Source organism: Gavialis gangeticus, unplaced genomic scaffold, assembly GCF_001723915.1.
Source record: "Gavialis gangeticus isolate Ggan-Ray unplaced genomic scaffold, GavGan_comp1, whole genome shotgun sequence".
Taxonomy (NCBI): domain Eukaryota; kingdom Metazoa; phylum Chordata; order Crocodylia; family Gavialidae; genus Gavialis; species Gavialis gangeticus.
In genome coordinates, this window is record NW_017729022.1 from 93,953,209 (window position 1) to 93,979,142 (window position 25,934).

At 46.3% G+C, this 25,934-nt stretch overlaps 2 protein-coding genes across 3 annotated transcripts in view; one reads left to right on the forward strand and one right to left on the reverse strand.

The window, feature by feature from the left end:
- The first annotated feature begins 19,196 nt into the window (after positions 1-19,196).
- Positions 19,197-25,934, forward strand: part of PYROXD1 (pyridine nucleotide-disulphide oxidoreductase domain 1) — a 29,412-nt gene continuing 22,674 nt past the window's right edge. The window contains exon 1 of one of the 2 annotated variants that reach the window (XM_019515629.1): positions 19,197-19,335. In XM_019515629.1, the coding sequence (XP_019371174.1) occupies positions 19,258-19,335 (78 nt within the window). In that variant the 5' untranslated portion in view covers positions 19,197-19,257. The remainder of the gene's footprint in view (positions 19,336-25,934) is intronic. The other variant, XM_019515630.1, reaches the window with a different exon arrangement.
- RECQL (RecQ like helicase) overlaps positions 22,837-25,934 on the reverse strand; it is a 51,868-nt gene continuing 48,770 nt past the window's right edge. Inside the window, exon 15 of the mRNA XM_019515627.1 lies at positions 22,837-23,656. Within this exon, the coding sequence (XP_019371172.1) occupies positions 23,627-23,656 (30 nt within the window). The 3' untranslated portion in view covers positions 22,837-23,626. The remainder of the gene's footprint in view (positions 23,657-25,934) is intronic.

The following is a 25,934-nucleotide window of genomic DNA, read 5'->3' on the forward strand; positions in this document are numbered from 1 at the left end:
AGGTCCCTTCCGACCCTACTAACTATGAAACTATGACACTATGTGACACGAGTTTTGCATGTCAGCAGCTTGAGGTAAAGTTTCCCAGAAACCCATGCACTTATCTCCTTGGAACTTGGCAGGCTTCATGGCCTCATAAGGAGCTACCACCCCTGAAAGTTTCATCTGAATCAGGCAAGAAATGACAAAGTTATAGGCAGTTTTGTGCTTCCCCATTATAGACTGAGGCAGGGCACTGTTGGTGCCTGCCACTTTAAGGGCTGAGACAAGCAGCCAGCAGGTGCTTGATTGCAGTGGCCATTTTAGATCTCTGGCCACCTACATAAACAGAGTAGTTTGCTGCCGGCAGGCCAGAAAGAAACATTGCCTGATTGTAGGTTCAATGCTACATCCTGGAGGTAAGGGCAGGAGCTTAAGCGGATGGTTTGGAGGCTCCTGGTCCTGGGCATGACTTAAAATTGCATCCTGCCAGGGATGGGTGGCCTGGTGGGGCTCTTAGTGGCGTGAGAGCCCCCGGGATATGCCAGGCCAGTTACCACCCCGGTGAAAGGCGAGTCAAGGTGCCTTAACCCCTAGCCCCCACAACACTGTGGGTACAATGCATGACTGTGGCCACCTGAGCCCCCACCAGGGAGGGAAGCCTTGTGGCCCCATTGAAGGGGTGGAGATGAGGAGTCCCAGTGAGGAGGCAGGTGTGGAGCCCCAGTGAGGGGGAAACCAGAGGGCTGGGAGCCCAGTATATGTGTGTGTGAGTGTATAGACTTGCCCAGTGAGGTGCGTGGAGTGGAATTAGCCCAGGGTCTGGCACAAGCCTGGACCACACAGAATAGGGGAACTTGTGGGAACCATGGCCCAGAGGGGTCACTCAAGGAGGAGCAGGGCAGTGGAGTGTGACCCAGAAATGGGCAGTATGCCAGAGGCCCTGGTGAGAGCGGGGTGGAGTAAAAGAGGCCTCCTGTGAGAGAGGAGGTGGTATGAATGTGAGTGTGCATGGAGCCCAACTTTGGATTCAGTTTGTTCTGGTCTCAGGCCTGGAGTAATATTAACTTGGATGCCATCTGCAAGGCTTGGGCTGCAGTGTAGAGAAGGAACGGAGCCGGAGATAGCGCCCCTGACATCGGGGCAAGAATGGGCAGCCTCCCGCCTCATTAACGCTATAATTATGTATTGTCAAGGCATGGCAGGTGAGAAGACGGGCAGTTGGCCCAGAAACATATGGGTGGGCCAATGACAGACCGACCCCGAGAAAGCCCCCTGTTACATAGACTATGGGTAAAATGTCGAAACAGTGTTGAGACAGTGAAACAGTTTCGATGAAACAAAATGGAACAGCGGTTTCAAAATGAAACGAAACTCAGAACAAAACACTGTTCTTTTGAAACATCAAAATGGAAGTTGAAATGGAACAGTGCTGTTTCACACAGCCCTACTGGACAGGTCTGGTGGTGGGGGCTTCCAAGGCTGTTTATGGGAGCCCACTCAGGGTTTTCAGTTGTGTTCTGTACTCCAGGCACGTAATTGTAATGGCAAGTCTGTAGCTGGCAAGTAGTTTAGGTTGTAAATTCCAAAAAATGGCATTTCTTAAACTTCCCACAGTCTGGGCATCTTGCCAAACACACATCACCCTCCCCTCACTCTCTGGTTCTGCACCTCCATCCACTCCGAGATCACAGCTTTCCTCCGCAGGAAACAGCACAGATACAGTGGGAACATCCACACTGAGCATGGCAGGGGTGTCTGCTCCCCCCAGCTGGACAGAGGATCGCAGTACATGCAGGATGGGCCAGCTGCAGCAGTCAGTGGTTCCCTAGCAAACATAGCAAAGCACATGTGGTGGTGAAGGGTTGCAGGAGATCTGTGCCCTGGTTAGGAGCAGTCAGACATCCTGATCCTAAGGCGAGATTGTAATGGGGGCCCACACCCCAATACTGAAGATGAGAGCCAGAGAGCAAGCAGCTGGCTTCAGGTCCCTGAAGGGACTGTTAGGAGTGGAGAGACCTTTAAGAAAAATGGCTGCTTGCCCCAGGTGCAGAAAGCATAATGAGAGCGGTGACTGACAGGTCTGGTGGGGAAGTGGAGGGTCAGGCCATCTCTGACTTGCCATAGATTCATAGATGCTAGGGTCAGAAGGGCAACAGATCATCAAGTCCGACCCCCTGCCTGGGCAGGAAAGAGTGCTGGGGTCTATGGCAAAGGCAATCCAGATCACAGGGGGCAAAAGAAGTTCAACAGCACCAGACATTGAAATGATGTTCCTTTTGCTATGTTTACTCCTATAAGCTTATACTTATTTTTAAAGCTTAAACTGGAGGACTGAAAGGGCTGTGAGGGAAGGCTTGGAAGCCACAGAGAAGTCTTGGAAGCCACAGGGAGTGCCTGGAGTGGCACTGCCACTGTGTCTAGCAAAAAAAAGACTTTAAACTGGGGATCACAGCCTACACCAAAAATGACTGAGTAAGCAGGCCTGGAGCCCAAGAGGGGGATATCAGATGGCTGAAGAGCCTGGAGCCTGAGAGGTCAAGACCAGGGCAGGGACCCAGGAGCTGAGATGAAGGGCAGTGGACCTGGGCTGAGGGGTCCCACCAGAGTTAGAGGACCTTGACTGAAGGGCCAAACCTCAGACAAAGGTTTAAGGCCTGAGGGGCCAAGTCCTGCATTGGGGGCCAGGGGGCCCCCTCCAATCTATACTGACGCCTGCCAGGCATGGGTGTGGCTATAGGGGAGGATGGAGGCCACAATTCTAGCCCTTGAGGCAACTAGGGCAGTGGGGCTGGAGCCCCGGTGACAGAGAGACTGTGTGGCCAGGGTAGGAAGAGCGCCCCAAGCTTGCTAGCCTCTGAAGGCCGCCTCCCCACTGTGTTGGTACATCAAGGTGTGGCAGATGAGACAGCAGGGTGCAGCCCTGAGAGGCCAGAGTAGGGCAGGATCAAGATGGCCACTTGGAGGGCACCCCAGCCACCCTCAAGAACTGCTCAGTGCCCTGCTATACAGAGGCACGTTGATGATCACTTTGATCAGCTGTGGGTTCTGGGGAGCAAGGTAGTCCAACCCTATACTGAAGTAGCTTCCAAGTTTGCACATAACATATGAAAGGCTGCCAGGTCTCTCCTCAGACCCTTCATAGGTAGCAATTCCCTTTCAAGAGTTAAACTTGTCTAGCAGGATTATGTTCTGCAGCAGCAGCAGAACAGAGGGAGGTACTGCTCCTCATCCAGGTTTAGGACGCAGTGACTCTAGCCAGGGGGAAATCAGGATGAAAGTGGCAGCCCTAAAATGTGAGGGCACAAGTTGGGGGGTTTCTCCTATTTCTTGTGACCAGTTTCAGTTCCTACCTGGGAGCTCCAAGCCCCAGCCTGACTGTGAGGGGCTCAAACGTAGAGAAGTTCAGGTTACGAATCACCTGTTAGAAGTCTACCTGCCCTCTCAGCAGGAACACCTGGCTTCAGAGTGGCACCAGGTGTAAGCATTGAATTGATTGGCTGCAGGGCTGACTGGGCTGAATATATAGACCCAGAACCTTTATTTGGGTTCTGACTGCTTCATGCCTCACATACTGAAGCAGCTCCCAGCTTTACTCCAATCTTGAGCCCTTCTGCCTTGTCTTTGCCTCAGACTCCACTTTCTCATCCTGCTAACTCTGCCTTTCTGAACTCCCAGCTCATGACCTCCAGCCTGGCCTAGACTATGGACATGGATACAGTATCTCTACCATCTAGGATGTGACTTAGGCACCTTGGTTATGATGACTCCTTTGTGATCTACAGCTTTGGTGCAGATCAGCCCCCAATCTAGATTTCTTGCAAGCTCAGTTACTTGTTTAACCCTATGATCCTCAGAACTGCCTCTGCCTTAATCCACTCACACCAAGGACAAGAGCAGATTCTGAGGCAAGAAATAGAGATCCAGGAGGATGCCCTGGAGCTCTTTTGGGGCCAGACTGAGGGCTGTGAACATCAGCAGCACCTTCTTCCATGGGTTTCCCTATCCTTGTCTGCCAGATTGGGTCATGCACCCCCTTGCAATGACCTAAAGACAGAAATGGAGCTTGGGGCATTAGGGGCGTCAGCCCCACCCTGAGCACCAGGATAGTTACCTACCCAAACACTTAGCCTCTCCCAGAGAGGACTAGGGCTACTCTAATCAATACCACTGGAGGCAACAGCAGTGGTAATGATTCCCACAGTGCCATGGCCATGTGGCCCCCTCCATGCCTTCCCTGGGTATCCCTTGTCCCCTTCTTCCATGGGGTCACCCCAAATCAGGGCATGCACCTGGTGATAAACCAAAACAAGAAATGGAGTGGGGGTGTAAACTCACACAGAGAGGACCAGAGTTGCCCTGTCAGTGCTACTGAAGGCAGAAGCAGAAAGAATAATACCTGCAGTGCCATGACTGGGGGCATGAGGAGGGAAAAGACATATTCTGGGCAGATGGGGTAGTATCAGGAGTGGGGCCAGAGGATCCTGGAGCAGATTGAATGAAGGCAGAAGTGTGAAATGTACCAGGGACATGTGGCCATGCCCTCTTCTCATGACAGGAGACAGAAGAGTAGATGGGACCACGTTGTTCAAGGCTCGGGGGGCCACCCAGAAGCCCAAGCCAGCCATTCCCCTTCCCCAACAGTTCCTCACCCTTTCCCAGGACTGGAGGGAAAGTCCAACTGGGGCTGATCTGATCCCAGGCCCCAGCTGGACCATCAGGCTGAGCCATCCCATCAGGGCCCTGTCCACACTGACTATATGAGCAGAGACCAGACAGCAGAGAGCTGTCTGGGCAATAGATCACCCTGCCATACCTCTGGCTGGCTTGGAACTCCTAAACCTGCTTCTGTGCTCTGAACCACTGGTTTGGGCCTTCCTGCTTATTCGTGATTGATTCTGTCCCTGTCTTGGTTCTCCCAACCTGGATCAACTGCTTGTCTTGACCACTGTCTTGTCTCAACTTTCTGGATTCAGACTGATCCCTAGTTTACATTTGGGTAACCCCCTAATCAAGCATGCACTGCTCAGACTGATCACCCTTGACCCAGTCATGCCCTTATAGGAGGCCACTTCAGTGGTCCCACTGTAGCCCTAGCCAGGGGCAGCCCTTTCAAGATGCCAGGTTTGACCAAGGTTTGCTTTGGGGTCCTAGATGCTACTTTCCTTCCCCTATCAAACCCAAGCTCAGCAGGAGTGCAGAACTGTCCTCCAGAACTGAAGTACTGCCTAGCAGTCCCACTTCAGCCCTAGTCAGGGCAGTGCCCCTCCATGCTCCAAGGTCTGACCACACCCCAGAGCCCGAGTGGTCCAGGAGCACTGGCATTGGACCACTGGGTGCTCCCCTGGAATTTCCAAGGCAATCATAAGGGTAGCTTGGAGGGAAGCATGTCATCTTACAGGGTTGCTGAGAACAAATCTCCACCCACTCCCATCTGAAATGGTCCTGCCCCATCACCACACTGCCAAGAGCCAGGCTGGTAGCATCAAAGGCCAGTTAAAATGGAGCAGTATCCCTACCCCCCACCCCAATCTGGGATTCTGCATTGATGCGCACAATGGATTCAGAGGAAAAAAGTTGGCAGGGACCAGTTTCCCTGTCTGCCAGGGATGCTGATCAGGCAGACCAGCCTGGGCCCAGTACTGCAGCAGCCACACTTGCACCAAGCCCCAGCTAAAGAACTCTGCCACAGTTTAGGAGCAGCAAGCATTCTGATTCACTGCTGGGAGTATCCCCTATCCATTTAGCACCAGCTGGGGCCCTGGATCTGCAGTCCAGTCAGCAGTTCTGCTGTAGCAAGCCTGGTTCCTGACCCTAGTTTTCAGTTTATTTCTGGACTTTGACTATGGATTTCCCTGCAGTTCTGTTTCCTGGCTCCTGTTTGGCTCTAGTTTTAGGCTTCACCCTGTGGCTTACCTGCTGGATTGGTACTTGGTATCCAACCCCCTAACCCTCGACTGGATATCCTTCTGGCTTATTCGGGATCTTCCTCTGCCTTGGTATATGGTTTGTGACTTTACCTCAGCCCCAGGCCCTGCTTCCCCTTGGCAACCTAACCATTAGGCAAGACCACCTACATCCTGGTCCCTTACACTGTCCCCCCAGTAGCATGCTAATCAATAGCAAGACACTTCCGCCTTCAATCAGGAAGACCAGCTACACCCTCCAGTGTCCACCTGTGTCCCAGCACCAAAGCACTTTTCTTCCCCACAGGATAGTGTACAGCTGTACGCTCAAATATTTGCAAAGCATTTTGAGATCTTCAGAAGTGGTTGCAATGCACAAGTGGTGGTGGTTCTAATATACAACTGGAAGTGGATGTAGTATACAAATGTAAGATAGATTATTTTTATCTAATCTATTACATTGAATATCTATCTTTCTATTACATTGAATAAAAAACCCTAGTTAAGCTGTATAAAAATTAAATTGACTATCTATATATCTATATCTAATTATATATAGATACATTACACAGCACTGTAATGTAATGATTCTATAACACATTTAAAAATATTCATTTTTACAAATTTGATAGCAATTGATTTAAGTATGTATGAATTGAAAATGGCAATTGCAAGGAATCTGTAAAAGCAAAACAAAACAAAAAGGAAAAAAATCGCACTGACGGACATTACTACCTGTAATGTTCACTACAATTGTTCATCATGAACAATTGAGGAAAATGAGAGTAAAATGAAAAACTTCATAGAAGCAAATGTTGTTTCTGTTCTGATGGTTTCATCTGTCAACAGGCAAGTTTAGCTTCATGACAAGGTAATGTTAAGAAAACTATTAAGCCAGAGATGTGACCAAATGTTATTTGTTTAAGCTATCAAAACTTGTTATTGTTAAGAGTCACTAGTGCAGCCGTAGGCTTGGAAAGAGAATCAAAAGTTTGGTTACTATTTTAACTATAGCTAGTTTTTAAAAATGTAGTTAGGTACGCAAGTAAAAGGAAGCATTTTCCCTCTTAACTACCTACTTGTAGAAAAACAGACAGGAAAAAAAGGAGCAATCATATAGATCTGTTTCTGTGAATGAAGGTACATGGATGCATCTATCTGGTGTTCTGGAAACAATTATCAATGTAGGTTCAAATCTCTTTTGAATATCTTAGCTCTCACCCAATTATGGGTATGGCCAAACAAGTTGGCCATATCCACTTGGGACCATGGAGTGTCATTAACCAAGTTAGATCATGCTGATGTCTGCAGTTCTGGTATTTCAAATTTTCCAAACTTAGCATAATCTATAAAATTAATTAACACGTTATTTATTCGTCCCTCCACATCACAGGGAAAACAGTCAATATAAAATTAATTAAAGATCTTCTACAGTGATAAGCAAAGAATTGGCATCTTTGTTGGGGATCTCAGCAGAGAAGCTAAGAATTAAATGACAGAGCAAGCTGGGAATTTTCCAATGACATGATTTTTCTGTAGAAAATGCAGTTTCCATCGAACTGATTTTTTTATTATTAAAAAAAAATGTTTTTCTGAAATATTTTAATGCTCTGTCTGGAAAAGTGAACCAAAATATTTCATTTGGGATATGGTTAACTTAAAATCCAACATATTTAATTGAACAAAACTTCTGATTTTGAATCAGTTTGACATTGAAATGCATCTTCCTAAGTTTTCACAATGCCAGGCATGTATTGTAGCTAGTTTGTGGGGCTACAAGCGCCTTAGTAGATTGCATCTTTTATGATGCATCATTGGCCACATCCAGACAAGTGGGGACATGTCTGCGGCACCACATACTGCACATTCAGTTGTTCTCTGCACTGCAAAGGAGCAGTGCAGAGGGGTTAGGGGTCAAAAAAACCCAGGGAGAAAAGAAGTGGAGCAGCACATGCGTGGGCAGTGCATGCCGCTCAAAAGTGGAGCCAGGCCACCCAGAGCTGTTCTACAGCTGCCAGCCAGGCTCCCTATGGCAGAATCACTATTGCTACAGCCCTGGGAGGCCCCCAGAACCCCAGGTAAGGCTCCTGGGGCCAACCTAGTGCTAGCCCCAGCCTCCCCTACCAACCCCAGGGTAACTTGCCGCATGCCAGAGCACGCATGGTACAGGCATTCCCCAGGAACAACTAGCAGTGGTGCAAGGTGCACCACTGCTAGATGTCCCCAGGAAACCAAACATCCAGACATGTGTGCACATGCCCACTATGTTCTCCTTTTCTTGGACCATGTGGCAAATAGGGTGCAGGAGGTGAAGGGGCATGAGAGAGTTCTAATGTGTGCGATGCTTTATTTTAATCAGGGAGCCTGGCCCATAGAGAAGAATAAGAATACCAGTGCCATGTAGAAAGATGAGACTTAACATCAAACAGCCTAGAAATTAAAGCTTTCTGTTTGGTTTAATACAATGAAATTAAATAATTTTGATTAAAAAATATTGAAGTGTTTCATTTTCCTAAAAACATTGAAATAAAATGTCTGAACATTTCAAACCAGGACTTCTTGGAGTTTTTCTTTCCATGAGAAAAGGAAATATTTCAACTTTTCAATCCAATTTTGGATGAAATCATATGCTGAAATAAACTTTTGATCCCATGGGAAGAAATTATAATTTTTGTTTAGTTCATTAAGCGGCCATCTAGACTGAAGAAGGGCAGGGCTAAGCATACTGTCTGTTTAGTGTCATGAAGCCTGTGCTGCTGCTTCCTCTGCCAAATCTGCTTTTTGAATGACTATATTTAGTGTCTGTGACAGTCAATCTAGCAATAAATTAATACTAACTTTCTTCCATAATTTTGTAGTGTTGCCTTTGCAAACCAATTCTTCTGAAAGGGCCTAAGGCTCTCAAGTTCTTCTTGCTCTCTGCTTCCACCAAGCAAGAATGGATCCACTCTAAGGGCTTGTCAGTAGTTCACATTTAACCTATCTTCAAAATAAAGTATTTGTATATGCTTTAAGGAAAACAGCATTGTAGGAAACTTGTTCAGAAAAAATATTTGTTCTGAGAGTGAGACTTCTAAGGACTAAGTTTGATAGGAAGTCATCAGGAGGGATACCACTTACCATTTAAATGACAACAGAGGGGGAGTACACTAAGGCTATAAAATGAAAAGAAATAAAAATGCTGTTTCCTGAAAGCAAATCACTTCCCAAGGCTGAATTACGAGCCAAGACAATTTCCTCAGATGGCCCCTTACTTGACATAGTTGAGGCCCAGCTGCAACTCAGCAATCACATTCTATCTATGGATAGCAAGGGTGACAAATAGAAGTCAATGGATGGCAAACAGAACAATGCCAGAACCCCCACACTGTAAATTTCCTCAGCAGAACTAATTTAGACTGCTGTGGACAGGTACAATTAATGTGAAGCGACACAACTGTGGTCTGATAATGAGATAACAAAATAGAACTGTCAGAGTGCTTCCCCATGCAGTGATAAATGATGTCATCTCTACTTCACGATGGTACAGATGAAAAGAAAGCTTAACCACACAAATCATGGAGTGAGAATGACAGGAAAGTATTATGTCCAAAAGTGGAAAATAGCCTAGGTGGCCCATACTGCAAGATATCCTTGCATTTGAAGTCAAGTTCTTACCAATGCCACCCTATCATCCACAATGCTTTTTTGGGGGGGGTGAATGCTGCCTCAGTCTGTGTGCTCTGGCCCTGTTTCTAGGTATCACTACCACTTCCACTTCTATTTGCTTGTCTATGTATCCAGTTTGTAGTATGATTGCAGCATAGCTCAAGAGCTATGCTACTATATTTGAGCAAGGGCTCAAACATATTTGATAGTTGGTTGACATTCCCACAAATCCTTGTTGCTCTCGCTTCTAGTCATAGGCAACGCATAGAAAGGGCATGGGGGGCATGTGCCCCCCCTGAGATTGGCCACCGTCAAAGCCACCGCCAGCTTCTGCGGGCAGTCGCTGCTTGCCACCCCCCCCCCCCGCTGCTGACATCACCAGTGGCATCTCCAGGCAGTCCCTGCTCACCTTTTGACACCCCCTCCCCAAAACCCCTCCGCCGCCAACTCCACCGCTGGCGTCTGCGGGCAGTCCCCACTCACTGCTCACTGCTGACTACAAATGGTGCGCCCCCTCCCCAGTCTCAGGAGGCACCAGTCATTCATGTTTCTAGCCTTTCTGTACATCCAGAATCTGGATGGTGTGTTATATTACCTTGGCTGGCATTTAACTCCTCATTTTCCTCACAGACTTATCCAGCCTGTGAGTACAATCCATATCAGCTCCACACCAGGCACGTCTACACACGCAATTAATACAAAGCAATAAGCTCCAGAGTGTATTGCTCCAGAGTTTATTGCTCCCAGGTGTGCTGTTTGAACATGCACCCCAGACTGCAGCACATTGATCTGGGTCAGAGCAGCTGTGGCTGGCAGGGAGCCCCAGGAGACAGCCTGCCAGCCCAGGGCTGCTCCTGCCAGGCTCAACGTGGTATGGAGGAGCTGGCAGGGGTACAAGTATGCTTCAGTGCAGAGCTAGCCAGTAGGCAGCCCCTGCACTGAAACACCTGCATACCCCAACCAGCTGCATCAGCATCCACACATGTGGTGCTGCAGAATAAAAAACTCTGCAGCAGAATAGTACTTGTATTTACAAGTTCTACCCTACTGCAGTTTATTAGTTTACTCCAGCCTAATAGCTCTGCATGTATAGCTACTGAGATGTTTACTGCACAGCTAATTAGTCTACTCCACAGTAAATGTCTTGTATAGACATTGCCACTGTGAACTAACTCTCACACCACTGTGCCTTGCTGCTCTTCCAACGTTCAGCAAGTGGGCCAGAGTAGAACATGCTACAGTCAATCTCCAAGAAAATCTGGCTGCAGATACAGGATTAGTCACCATCATGCTGCCTGGAGCATCTTTGTCAGCTGGGCATTCACAGGACTAGGTCATAGCACCAAGATCTCACCTCAGGCAGCTTGACTGCAAGGCAAAGGATGCAAACCAGGCTCTGGGAGTGCCCATTCTTTGTACCCCTGCTATGTGAGGCTCAAATGAATTACTTGCTGGTGCTCTGAGCATTGAACACACAGGCTTGCATAATGCCATTATTCTAGCATAACTGCATAAATCCCCATTATTCTATGGGGACCTTTCTACAGAGAGGATGAGGGAAAGGAAACTCTCACAGAGGAATCCCAGCATGAAATTACGATCACAAAAGGCTAATTGAGTGCTCATAGTTTTGCAGAGGTAAATTGCTAGATCCCTCAGCAGCAAAGTACACCCTGTTCACTTTTATGTTTTTATTCCCGCTCCTGTGATTCCTAGCGGATAGGATATGGTGCACAGGGGTGGGCTAAAGCAATCAGTGCTTACATCAAACAGTGCTTAATTCAGCAGCTTGTGAGTGTCCTTCCAGAACTTTCTTCATTCCTCAGAAGCAATGCCTGCTTATTTTTCATGCAACAGGAATTCTAATTCTAGTCAATCAGTTTGGTCAGTGGATGGTTCAAACTTTGTTTGTCTGCCTCTGTAACTGGTTAGATACCCTTATTTGTGGATACAATGTGCTGTCATAAAAATCTCTTTAAAAATTCCTTTACATACAGTGAGTGACCCCTTTCCCTGGCCTGTGGAATACTCCCTCTCTGAAAAAATATCTAGGAACCTGGGCCTAGTAAAAGAAGCTCTTTTATAAATTACACACTCAGCACTTGAGTCATGGACTGGCAATTTGTAGTCCACATTATGTGACTGAATATTTAAAATGTACATCTAAGAAAGAAGGCAGAAAAAGAACTTGACATGATAGGATCAGTTACCACATGCTATCTGCTATATTTTTTTCATCTGCATCAGCCTGAGACCCAAATTTATGAACAAGGAAATATGACATGCCAAAATGTTAAAATGAGGCCTTTTTATGAAGCAATTTTGTGGGGTGAATTGATTTCTTAGTGTTCTAAAGAAAGTAAGGAAAAGACTCTGTTTCTTCCCTTGGAGATACTTCAAGAGCAATGCTGCTCCAGAAGGTGAAAAGAAAGCTATCTGTGGCTGACATCTTAAGAGATGCAAGATGCTAAACTTAGGGACTAAAGTTGGCAGAAGGGAAATGAGAGCAAAAATCTTGGAGACTGCTTTTTTAGGAACAGGACCTGGTACTCAACAGGTCCAAGCATCCAAAATTGCCCATGCAGGCCCATGTGCACTGTAGTGTATGGTCTAGGGCTAGCACTGTTGGGGATCCCTGTACTGGGTAGGGATGTGCAGCTTGCAACACAGGCAAAAGTGCACGTGCCTTTTGCAACACATGTCCTGCAAGTGCTTAATCAAGCACAGGAAACACCAGAAGGCCTTGCTCCTATACTCTAGTGCCCCAACATAACTTGTAGACCTTTGGGGATGTGGGATGGTTAGTGGTTCCCTGGGACTTGGACACCTTAAGGAACTGTGGGTGATGAACAATCTGCTCTCACACCTCTACAGCACCTTACCACATATACAAAATTGCAAGGGCTAGGGGCACTACTGATATCATTGAACTGCCCCTAGATATCATTACCATTGAAGTTGCTTACAGGTTTTCCTCCCTTTAACAGGTTGAATTTTAGTTTTAGTTTGTGCTTTGGTATTCTAGATCATACCTTGTTTTATAGCTGAGAAAACATATTTATTTCTTCGCAGCAGTCCACAGCTCTGACAGTGTCATTCTTATGTTTTTCCTTGCATATACATTCTTGTGTTTGGCTAAGCACTTGTAGTCCACTTAACTGAAATGAAATGGGAAGCCACAACTATGCCAAAAAGTTTTATTAAAATATAAAAGTAATTTACACAAGCCAATAAAATGGCACCCCATGTCCCCAAACTAACAAGCACAGAGAGTTACATTGAAATTGATATTTTATTTGGCAAATAAATCAAACCTTGCCCAACACAATATACAAAATGAATGAGGCACAATATACCCCCTACAGATGATCAGTCCTCTCATCCTAGGAGTTAAAAAAAATAAACATGCCACACATTTGAAAACTATAACATAACAGTACAACATCTCTCCTGATACATCACTCTGTAGAATAGCACGTGCATTAACAATCAATTACTCATCAAAATGGGTGTGAGCACATATAGCAACCCTGATTTCTCGTCTGCCTTGACCCTAGGTTAGTGTTGCTTATGGGGGCTTTTTTGGCTTGTGTGAATTGGCTGACATTCCCAAATGTTCAGGGTCCACTCTGTATGAAACTCCTCAGCTTCAGCTTCACAGATGTTGTGCAGGACACAGCAGGCAACGATCACACATGTGGTGTTTGCAGTGTTTGCATCCAAACAGTTTTGGAAACAGCTCTATCTTGCCTTCAGCCATGCAAACATGCACTCTACCACCATTCTGCAACTATAAGTGTAACTGAGCCTGGTTCCGTGTCTCTGGAAGGGGACTTTTCCCTTACGCTTCTTCAGATACAATGCAAAACTGAGTATAAAATCATGTCTTCACCTTCAGATGCAAGCCAATACAGGTAGCCAGCTATTCAGGGGAGAATGCTGCACCCCAGTAAGGCAGGTAACTGTGTCGTACAGGTTCCTTTCTACACCCAGTCTGCAGAGGATATGAGTCTATTACAGCCACACCAGTAGAACTTTCCTTCAATTCAAAGAGTGGTTTTGGTTTAGTTCAAATTGAAGCAGCTCATGCTATTCACTCTGGAGTTTACTGTTTCAGTGTTTGGTGTTTGGGCCATGGTGCTCATACCCAGCAGGAAAGCTTCAATTACAATTATACCTCCCTGGAGCAAAGGGCTCCCACTGGGGTAGTGCAGGCTTCTATCATCCCCAAAACAGAGTTGAGTCTAAATGGCACAATTACTTCCTGCCTGAGTGAAAGACATGTTATCACCCATAATCATGAAATAAAGCACTGTTCAGTGTGGATAAGGCCCACATGATTCCATGCTCTCCCTTAATGGAAAAAATAGAGGTAAACGGACCAATTACCACTTCACTTGTATAAATCCAGAGGAATTCTGCTGACTCCACTAACATGAATCTGTATTTACACCTACATAAATGGCATCAGAATCTGACTGGCTATTTTCACCCATGGACCCTTGCATCTTGTTTGTTAACTGCCATATTTTTGGTTAATGTAATTATTATGACAACAGACAACATTCAATTGATTGGTATTTAATTATCTGTTAATTTCAAGTCAAAACGTGTCAAGCAAAATTACAATATCCATCACATAGATATTTCCTGAAGAGAAATCGTAACAGTAATTCTTCCAGAAGTAAAAAGAAAAACACACTGGCCAGCAGTTATCTTGTTGCAAAGCACATCAAAACAAACTCAAACATATAAGTGTTTAACAGAGCATTGAAAATGCAGTACAGAAAATCAGCAATTCTAGGAAGGCTAATAAGAGCAACTCTAGGCAGACTAATAAATAGCCAAGAACAACTTCATCTATTTTGCCCACATTAGCCATCCTGATAAAATTACATCCACTATCTTTTATGTGATCCAAGGACTAACTGACAAGGAATTTCTTCTTGGAAGCTTTAATGTCACTCAGTTTATGGGAAACTGTATGCTGTTTTTATGTCTTTATTACTTGTTGGGTTACTTTCCATAAGCTACTCAAATATTAGCTACGTTTCAGGTCCTTTTAGCACTCCAAAATGGAGAGCAGACCTTGCTTTTCTCATTGCCTTCAGTAGCTGACCGGGTTCCCTATTTGCCTAAAGAAAGAAAGGTGGAGTGAGCAAGAGAGAAAGTACATGATGCTATGATTATATGGTGCTATGATTTTGTCATTGTGAGCGGGATGTGGATTTGTTATTTATGTTATTGCTATTTGTTATTTATGAGTAGCATATTGCTTCTTTTTGGAGGGACAAATCTTGTAAACTCCTTCACAACCACAGAGAATCTAAACCAATTGAAATGTTTTGATCCTGCAATAAAAAGATTTCACAATTGTATTCAGGGATTGTAGCATTAAAGAATTGTATTATGCTTGGTTCAAGGGTGTCTCTGAGTTTAATCCATTTTAGCAAATGATACAGGATTTCAGGATAGCCAAAGGAATTATCTGCCAACAATTCTTTCCTGAGAAATAGGCCATTTTGTGCTACGTTGAAGTGAATTTTATCACCATTTGTCTTTATGGATCTCCCCAGTTCACCACCTGGAAAATGTATGTGTTCAAGCCAGGATATGCCCTTCACCAAATAGGGCTATTGCATGCACAGGCAAAACTAGTAGGGTCTGCACTCTGGGAAGCAGTGGTGGCAGGGGCTGGGCCAGGTGCAGCAGCAGCAGCAGCAGTGGCTGGCCCAGCTGAGGCAGCAGCTACTATTCTTGCATCCCCTTCAAGTAGATACCAGGGGCTGGTACCCCAGTCACCCACTCCTTGTTATGCAACTGATTACCTGACACTTCTAAAGTCAGATCACAACAATAAACCAAAGCCTTACTTGAACACTGACAGACTCAGTGCCCAATGGCACAATGATCCTCAGAAAAATTCCCCTTCTACAACTTCTTGCAAGGTGTCATTTGCTGTCATAAGCCTCCATCCGCCCCCCAGGTGGAAGCAGGAAGGGGGTAGTAGGAATTAATTCATTTTCTTTGGATTCAGTCACTGATACTCAAGCAGAACCCATAAAATATCTTAAATAAAGTTCTGAAAAAAACAACATTTAAATAAAATGATGTTAATATGGAAATATGTTTACAGAGATACATTCATCTTTCAAGTCAGTGGTTGATTAGGGGCCAGATCCTTCTGTAGTATAAGCATGTGAAACTCCATCCCATAGAGTTGAATCTATTTCCATCAGGTCTGAATTTGCCCCTACATGTTTAGTAAAGTCCTTGCCCAAATAGTTTTATGAATGGTGACAGTAATGGAACAGAGTTCATATGCATAAGCAAATGCACCAAACTAAAAGAGGAAGGAAAATGTCTCAATTCATTTTGCTGTCATATGTCATTGATAAAAACTTGGAAGGTATATTTATATCTGATGACGCAAGTCTATCCAATTTCTTGCATTATTTAGGTCAGGTCATTCACTCAGGTAGTTACTGTAGAACAAGCTGCGTGTGAAGAATAGCATTTAGTTGATAACCAAAATGTTCAGCAATAGCCTGTGAACTGTGAAATTACATTCAGCGCTGGGGGGAAAAGTTACTTCTTACACAAGACAAAATAAAACAAAACAAAAAATCTATTACTAACAATCATCAGGGAGTCACTGCTTCCAAAACTAGGATTGATTTTCTGATCTTGGTGGATGTCTGAAAATACAGCACTTGCCAAATGGTTTCAGCATCTAGGATATGAAATACATGTATTGATAACTCTGTCAGGGTGGAGATATTCTGCTGGAGAAGAGACTGCTAAGTGGCTTATCTGGATTAGGATTTAAAGGTGCAATGTTAGAATCTATCGGCTAATACATTAAGTAATACATCTGAAAAACAGGAAACACAGCATATATTGAGGTGGTTAAATTAAAACGTAGGCACCCTTTAGGCTTGTTGTGTTAAAAGCTACATGCCTTGTCTACACTAGATTTTTCAAACACACTGAAACATGCTCATGTTGTAGCGGTGCATTTTTTTCCTCTCAAGGTATATCATCTGAGTGCACACTAACCTGACAAATTCCATACCATTACAGTTGCAGAACACTGGTGGTGCCTTTTTGTCTTCTGCTCTTTACCTATGATTCGTTATAGGATTTTTTTGCCTTCACGGGTACTTGGTGGCTGTGGTACTTGAAAAAGTTCAGAGCGGACTATCATGTGGGTACTTTTGGCAAATGGGAACACAGGGAATCACACTTGATGGTCCAGAAATCCCCTTTCTGTCCTGTCTCCATACTTGCTTACCTCTGAGGGCAGAACCTTCTGGTGGTAGACAGCAGCCACAACCATCAAGCCCCAGGGCAAAAGCAGACCCATACACTTTTGACAGCTCTCTGCAACTGAACTCAGTAACTGAACTGCCAGAACACAAACTGCCATCTGTGAAAGGGCCACAGAAGCTAGCTAAAAGCACAGAAGATGCCGAATAGAAAAGAGGATAGTGCCACCAGGGAAGATGGATGACAATGATTTAATAATATCTAACATTTTGGTCACACATTGCATATGCAAGCTCACAAAAAAGTTAAAAAACGTAAAATCATGTGCTTCATTGGGATGCAGTTAAGTAGATAATTGTACCTTCGCGGGGCCACAGGCACTGACAAGACAGCACACTAAGACAGTTTTAAATGTGCAAAACCAGGGGTGGCCAATCTGCTGCATGTGTGCCACAAGTGGTATAAGGCAGCCTGCACGTGTGACATGCAGTAGACTGGGGAGGAAGCAGGCAGCACAGGGCAGATAGGGCAGGGAATGGAAAGCAGAGCAGCAGATAGGGCAGGAAGCACAGGACATGGAGCAGAAAGCAGGGTAACAAATAAAGAACATTGCCACAGGTCAGGGAGCAGAAAGCAGAGCAACAGATTGGCAGCGAAGGCCATTCAAGTGGCACTCAGGGAGGTTGCACAGCTTAATTTGTAGCATGCCTACCAAGAGCTGCCCCCCACCTCACCTTCATTGTAGTAAACGATGGCCACAATAGATATTAAGGATAGAATTTAGGATAGCCCACAACTTCCTTGCGCAGCTGGTTTCACCATCTTACTGTTCTTGCAATTAGGAAGGGTTTCTTTTCCCTGGAGATTTAATCTCTATATGTGCTTTGCTGTAAACAGGGCCACAAACAAGTTTCCTTAAAACAAACACAGCGATTTTGAAGATGCCAGCCTTCAGCAGACTAGGCCAAAAAGTGATCTCTTGAAAACCAAAGATTTCTCTCGCTGTCTAGCGCTACACACCAAACAAAAACGAAGTACTCCATGCAGTCCTGTTCCAAGGATGGGGGACGTGTTCTGCAGCAAGTACATTTCCCTCAGTGTTACATGGAAATGCTCTTGATCTCTTCACTGGCTATTACAGCGTCAACGAACCTTGTTTTTCCATCTTATTTATCTTCTCATATCTTACTGATCTTTGCATCTAACCAAGCTATTTTTCAAGTCGTGCCTTTATTTATTGTATCTCACTTTTTATATTATTGTGTCTTCAAGGCCCCTTGACAAACCCCACGGAGGAGCTGAGAGCTGTTTACTGACTGACCGGGTGGTTACATAACCCGGCTGCCTTTTGCTGACTTCTGGGAAAAGGAAAGCGCCACCGAGGTAACAAAAACACCCCGTGCAGGTCATTGGGCTGTTTCCCACCGAGACAGAGGAGACGCCACGTCCCCCCACCTGCGTGATGGATGTTGCGGCTTGGCAGCTGGGCAGCTTGGCTTCTGTGGCACCATTTGTGCTCAGCAGGGAGACATGGGGAGTGGGGGAGCTGCTCTGCTCCCTTGGGGGTGGGCAGCAGATTGGGGGGGCCTGGTCTCAGGGGAGCTGCTCCATTTCTTGGCAAATAAATGCAATCCTAAGAACTGCCATTGACTGGGTCAGCCCCTAGGTCCATCCAGCCCAGCATCCTGTGTCACACGGTGGCAGGCAGTGGAAGCTGACAGGGAAGCCAGCTGGGTCTCAGGAGGCCTTTCCCCACTGCTCCTCTCTCACTTGCAGCCTCCCACACTTAAGGCAAGGCTGCCAGGTCTTAAATCTGAAATTATCTTACTGGGAGCTCAAACTTATCATATCTGCTGAAAAACTATTGTACACTGAAAAACTATGCAATTCGATATGCGAGTAAGCCTTCTTATTTACTTTCTATTGCTCACTGTAACTCGCCAGTGAGAACTGGATCATCCAAGGTTGAAACATTTATTTTGAGGCAAGCGGCTCTCAGAAAGTGCTGACAACAAACCCAAAAGCAGGTTCAGACACTCTGAGAGTGACTTGGGTTTTGCGTATGCTGCATCAATGAGCTGACTCAAAAATTATTCTACGTTTTGAACACTTTTGCTACTATTGATTGTACATCGTACAGAGGTTGAAATTATCGCCCCCTGGCAACGCTGCCTTAAGGTCCTGGGGTCACCTGAGCCCATCGCTTCCTGGGCCGCTCCCGCCCGGCCGGGGGGGGGGAGAGGGGGTTGGCTGCATGACGCACCGCGGGGCGGGGCCGCCTCCCGAACGCAACGCAAAGGGAAGAGGATTGGGCCGAACCGCGCACCGTAGGCCCCGATCGCTTGGTCGCTGGGGAAACCCCGGCCCGGAAGCTTGGGGTCGGGATCCCTTTCTCCTCCTCCTCCTCCTCCCTCCCCTGCCCGGTGCTGCTTCCTCCCCAGCGGAGAGCGCGGAAATGGCGGCTGCCCCGGCGGAGCGGAGCCGCTTTGCGGTGGTGGGAGGCGGGATCGCAGGCGTCACGTGCGCTGAGAGGGTACGTGCTTCCCCCCCCCAGGCTTCATGCGCAGGCTCGGCAGCCCCTTCCCACCGTGCGGGTGGGCGGGGCCGGGCATTGGCTGCACTGAGCCGGGCGCAGGCCGGGTAGGGCGTCGTGGCTGGAGCGGGTCCGCTCCGCGCAGGTGCCTGGCGGCTTGTGCTCACGCAGCCCCCCAGCTCTGCGGGCGGCTCATTCAGGTTCATTGACAGTCATCCCGGGGATAAGCCTGGCCGGCTGCGCGCTCCCCCTGGCAGAGGAGTCGCCGTACCAGTCTAAGGGCAGGCCAGGTTCTTTGGGGGATGTGGTATTTTTTTATTAAACCAACTACATAGTTGGAAAAAATGTCCTTTGCAAGCATTAGGACACGAACACCCTTCTTCAGGCTCAGAGGGCGTTTGTACATGTGCACATGATGACACGCTTTAAAACACCCAACGCTGCATTGGATGCATTTGTATAAATGGCAAAATGCGTGTCAGTGTGCAGAAAATGGCAACAATGCATTTTTGAACTAAAGCACGTCAAAGGTGATATTTGTTCAAAAGCACATCAGCGCCATTTGCTGTGTGCTGACACACATTTCACCATTTATACAGATGTGTGCAGCACAGCATTGGGCACATCGGCTCATGCTCTGCAGACTCAGATTAATCAAGTCTGCTTCAGCCCACTGGATTTCTGGCACATCAGAGCAGAGGAAGGTACATGTATAAATGCCCAGAGTTTGCACTCTCCCTATGCCTGACAAAGGGTGTTTGTACCCGAAAGCTTGCAAAGAACCAATTTTTCCACCAATTTAGTTGGTCAAATAAAAAATATCAACAATGTGGATATAGGTGTCAGAAGTGGACTGGCCAAGTTTGCTGACAACACCCAACTTTGGGGCAGAGTGTCCAGACCGGAGGATAGGTTGGTGATCCAGGCTAACTTGGATAGGCTGAAAAAGTGGGTGGATAAAACCTGATGACATTCAATACCAATAATTGTAAAGTACTCCACCTTGGGAGGGAAAAAAAAAACGCATCATGCTTATAGGCTCAGCAGCCTTACGCTTGCTAGCACCAAGGCTGCAAGGGACTTGGGGGTCATGATTGACCACAAGATGAACATGAGCCACCAGTGTGACGTCACAGCTGGTAAAGCAAACCAAACTCTGGCTTGCAGCCATAGATGCTTCTCAGGTAAATCTCAGGATGTCATTCTCCCACTGTACTCAGCCTTGGTGAGGCCATAGCTGGAGTGCTGCATCCAATTCTGTGCTCCACAATTCAGGAAGGATTTGGAGAAGTTTGAGAGAGTCCAGAGGAGAACCACACGCACAATCAGAGGGCAGGAGAAGAGACCTTATGAAGAGAGGCTGAGAGCCATGGGGCTCTTCAGCCTGGAACAGCACAGGCTCAGGGGAGACCTGGTGGCAGCCTATAAGTATATCGGGTGTGCATCAGGATCTGGGGGAACACCTGTTCACCAGAGCACTCCAAGGGATGACAAGGACCAACTGTCACAAACTTTTCCAAGATCGTTTTGGACTGGACATAAGGAAAAACTTCTTTACTGTCTGAGCCCCCAAAGCCTGGAACAGGTTCCCTCCAGAGGTGGTACAAGCACCTACTCTGGACTCCTTTAAGAAGCGTTTGGACGCTTATCTTGCTGGCATCCTTTTACCCCAGCTGACTTCTTGCCCTTAGGGCAGAGGGCTGGACTCAGATCTCCTAAGGTCCCTTCCAGGCCTAATGTCTGAAATATATATCACATCTACCCAAAGAACCTTGCCTGCCTGTGTTCTTAGACCAGCATGGCTACAACTACAATCTAAGGGCCATGAATGTGGGGGGCCGTGCCGCTGCATGTTCATGGCAGTCGTGACAGATGGCACGTGCAGTTATGGCACCGGTTTTCAGCTGGGGGTGTGAGATCCTTTCAGGGGTGCTGTGCTGTACTAGCACAGTTCCTTTTACACACACGGTTCAGGAGAGAAAACCCAGAGGTTTCCAAGAGTAGTCCCTAGTAGCAGTCTTCCTGCCTTCTTAGCAGAAAAGCTGCTCTGTTATTTTTCTGTAGGCAAAAACAGAGTAAAAAATAAGCTAGCGTTTTACAAGGGCTGCCTCAAGTCTGAAAAAAACCCTGATTTACCACCTGTAGCAATGGCTGATTTGTTAGTTTTCAGATATGTTTGTTTTGAGATCCAGTGCTTTTTTGAATACCCTTCAAGGTAAAACAGGTTTGAACTTGCTCAGCACTAGGCTCTTCTGCCTGAGACACTTACTGTGGAGTAGCTCCACAGTAAGTGGTGTGTGTCTACACGTACAGCACTATTAGGCCAAAGAAAACTCATTAACTGCACCCAGAGTGGTACTTGTAAATACAAGGACTATCCTGCTGCAGTTTTTTACTCTGCAAGCGCTGCATGCGTAGAGGCTGATGTGGCTTGCTGGGGCACAAGGGTGCTTCAGTGCAGGGGCTGCCTGCCAGCTAGCCCTGCACTGGAGCACCCCCATGCCCCAAGCCAGCTCTTCCGCAGCACATTGAGCTAGGTTAAAGCAGTCCTGGGCTGGCAGGCTGACCCCCCACCAGCCAGGGCCCCTGCCAGCCAGTGTTGCTCCAACCCGGCTCAATGTGCTGCAGTCCCAGGCACACATGTAAACACAGTGCCCAGGGAGCAATAAACTCCAGCACAATATGAGCTGGAGGTTATTGCTGCACACTGCTAGCACAGGTAGACATGCCCACTGAAAAGGAGATACAGCTTAACAGACAGTATCCTTCATTTGTTGAGGTGTGGCTTTGCACAACGCTGCAACATCATGATTCTATTTCAGAGGTGGCTGCTCTGTAGTGGAGGCAGGGTTGTACTATTTTATCATTGTAAATGTAATTCCCTCCATCTGAGAGCATCATGAGCTTTTAGGCAGACTCCAAGTTGAATTACTAAAATTAGCATTTATCCTACTTTTAAAAATTCATATAAAGATTTGTAGACAAGGTTCTTCAGGTGAATCTGATATCTTTTATTAGACCAACTTAAATAGTTGGGAAAAACATTTTTAGCAAGATTTTGGGTTTAAAAACCCTGTGTCAAGCTGAGGAAGTCTCTTTTTTTCCCAACTGTTTAAGTTGGTCTAATAAAAGAGATCAGATTCACCCAAAGAACCTTGTCTGCCTATGTCCTTAGACCAGGGGCGGGCAGTTATTTGGGGCAGAGGACTGCCTACTGAGTTTTGGCAAGCCATCGAGGATCACATGACAGGCAGCCCAGAGCAGATAAATGTTAATTTTCTAAATTTTTTAGGGGCCCTGCAGGCTGGATAGAATGGCCTGGCGGGCCGTATCCAGCCCCTGGGCCAAATTTTGCCCCTGCCTTAGACCAACACAGCTACAACCTACACCCCTGTATAAAGACTTATGGTTTTCTACCATGCATACCACCTTTTTTTTTTTTTAAATCAGGGCAGCCCACATTCAGCCCACAAGATGTTAAGTTGTGGCTCCTGGACTCCTTCCACAGCACCCAGAGGCTCCAGGTTCCTCCATCCTCCATCTTCCCTTTCCTCCCTTTGCCTGAGGGGGTAGGACAGTGCAGTGTGCTGCATGGGGAGTTGAGGGTGAGCCTGAGGCTGCATGGGGGATCATACCCACATGGTGCACTGGTTGTTGGGCATACACAGTGCAGTAGTGGAGGGGATGCCCACGTGGGCGCACAGTGCAGAGGTTGGGATAAAGAAAGGGGCTGTATGGCATGCAGCCCGTGGCCCGTGCCTTGCCTGGTGTGGCCCATGTAACATTCAGCCCCCGGGTCATGCAGCCCCCAGGCACTTAGATGCTGGACAACCCTGTTTTATGTCATTATAGTCTCTTTCATGATACTGGCAGAAATCACAGCACCTGAACAAATAACTGGTTCAAACAGGCCTAATGACTTTCAGTATATTTCCAACTTTAAATGAGTATAAGCACAGTTTTTCCTCATTTTAATAGGTGTTATATCTTTTCTGTATGTTTGAAATGTCAGCATCATTAGCAATAATTATGCAATAAAAATTACAAGGAACATTTAGCATCATCATCATCAAATGAAGGAGACTTGTGCATTGTAACTGACAAAAGCATGTGAGCATTGTTAAGATTTTGCACTGGAATGTAAATTTGATGAAGCTGGGTGTGTATCCTGTATTCGTTTACTTCCCCAAACATTCCACAGCCTCTCATAGAGTTTAGAAATTGGATGCAGCTGAAGCAACTAGAGTAGGGGGTAGATGTCTACCTTGCACCAACAGATCAGCCTGTTGCTCTAATTCTTCTCTGTTGATATGAACCTTCCCTGCCAATACGAAGCATAAAAGTTCTGTGTGAAATGGGAGATAGCGTTCTTGAGTTTCATATTATAACATACAGACTATAACATGGGTGACTGGTGCCTCCTGAGACTGGGGGGACACAGTTTGTGGGCAGCAGCATCGGCGGTGGGGTGGTGAGTGGCAAATGCCTGCAGAAGCAGCAGTGGCAGCCAATCTCAGGGCAGGGGGCATGTGCCCCCACTACCAGTCGCCTATGGATTACAGTAATTTTTAAATACGTAACCTGGTTAAAAATTTTATTCTGCTTTACTTTACAAATCACTTTTGACCACACTGTTCCCCTGGCTTGATCAGCAGCAGAATTTGAACCCACTCAGCTTCAGATTCCTGGCTTAGGTCTTTTCTATTTAAATTACAGGTGTAAATGCTCCTTTCTAGACTAGAGACGTATCTGACATATGCTTTTTCAGTGGCTTATGCAATTGTTGACTAGTCAGCTTCAGCATAGTGGATTCTGTCCCTGGCTCTGAAGAATGAATATGGCTCATAGGGGCTTTGAAGTAGGATGACTAAAATGGTTTAGTCATTCTGAGTGACAGAACAGTGCAAAGAGTAAGAGTGGGTCTTGGGATGTCAAAGACCTGGATGGTAGGGACTTTGGATAAGTTCTCTGCTCACTCCTAAAGATGGCTGGATTGTGGTCACTAGCATTTCCATAGCTATCTTCTAGGCTAGGGGTGTCAAACATATGGCCTATGAGCTGAGTCTGGCCCATGGAGCCATGCGCACTGGCCTGCAGGTCTCAGACCAACTGGTGTGCAGAGCCAGTCTGGCATGCAGGTTGCGCGCAGTGCCACAGGCACTGCATGCGACCCAGAGGGCCAGCACAAGGTGCACACTGCATGTGGCGCCCATGCCAGACCAACTCTAAGTGCCAGCTCTGGAGCCAGTCCAGACTGAGCTGCACCAAGGCCAGTGCACAAGGCTCATCCAGCAGGACTGGGTGCTGCATGCAGTGCATGCCTCATGCTGGCCCCTGTGCCATGTATACTACTTGACGAGCTGGGTCCAGCTCACACACCACATGTAGCACACACCAGCCCTGCCCTGCAGTGGCACCTGGAGCCAGCCCAGGGCATATGCTGCATGCGACACCCTGCTGGACTGATCCAGGTCAGCCCCGCAGCCAGTGTGCAGGGAAGTCTAGTGGAGCACTGCATGCAGTGCACTCCCTGTGCTGGCCTTGTGTGTCGTAGGCAGACCCCACAACACTGGGTCCAACCTGTGTGCCACCTGCAGCACAAAGTCTGGAGTGGGGCTGGCACGGGAAGCACACTGCACACAGTGTCCCATTAAACTGGCTCTGCATGCTGGATCCAACACAGCCCAATCTGGCGTGCATACCAGCCCAAAGACCCTCATCTGTCCTGAGGGGCTGGATGAGTTTGATACCTTTATCTAGGCTGAAGTTCTTGGCTTTATCTGATTAAGTAACCTTATTACTAAATGAGAATGTATATATTGTATTTAGAAGACAAGAAATGTGAAAACTTGGTCTCCTCATTACCATCAGAGGGAACTTTGTTGCACAAACAAGTCTGTCTGTCTCTGATATTAACAATATTCTCATCACAGCACACTTTTGTCATCAAATTAGAATTTGACAATTTCAGATTAATGCACACGGATTTATTTACTCCCATCTTAAAAGTCCTGTTTAAAAATGTATGTGCATTTGTGCACGTATGTGTATTATATATATTTCCATGTGTGTAATATATAAATTATGTGCGCGTCTCCTGTTTGCTTATGTAAAGGTGGTATTTCATGAAGCTTATGTTATATGCAAATTTAGACTGTATCTGTAATTGTATTATGTGGCTACTGGAGTACAAAAGAAAAGAGAGGTATTTCCCAGGAAACCTAGTACTCTAAAGTTCTGGACAGCTATTTTTTAAACAGATTATTAGACTGTCCACTGTAATCTGTACTCAGTCATAGGCTGTAATTTATTTATCATTGAAATTTAGGTACACCAGTGATTCATTCTTTCCCCTGTCCAAAATGGACTAATATGGGGACTATATCTTTAGTGCTAATTTAATGTTTTAGCTGCTGCTGCTGCCATATAATAGTTGGACATGAAGCAGTAGGGATTCTTTTGATAACAGAGGGATGTTTCATCTTTCTATTTGACTGTTATGTTATTGTGAAAGATGGTCTGTGGCTTAGGTATCTGTGCCAGGACACAGAAATATCTGTATAAATAAATTATAGTCTTGGATTTGGGAATTAGGACTA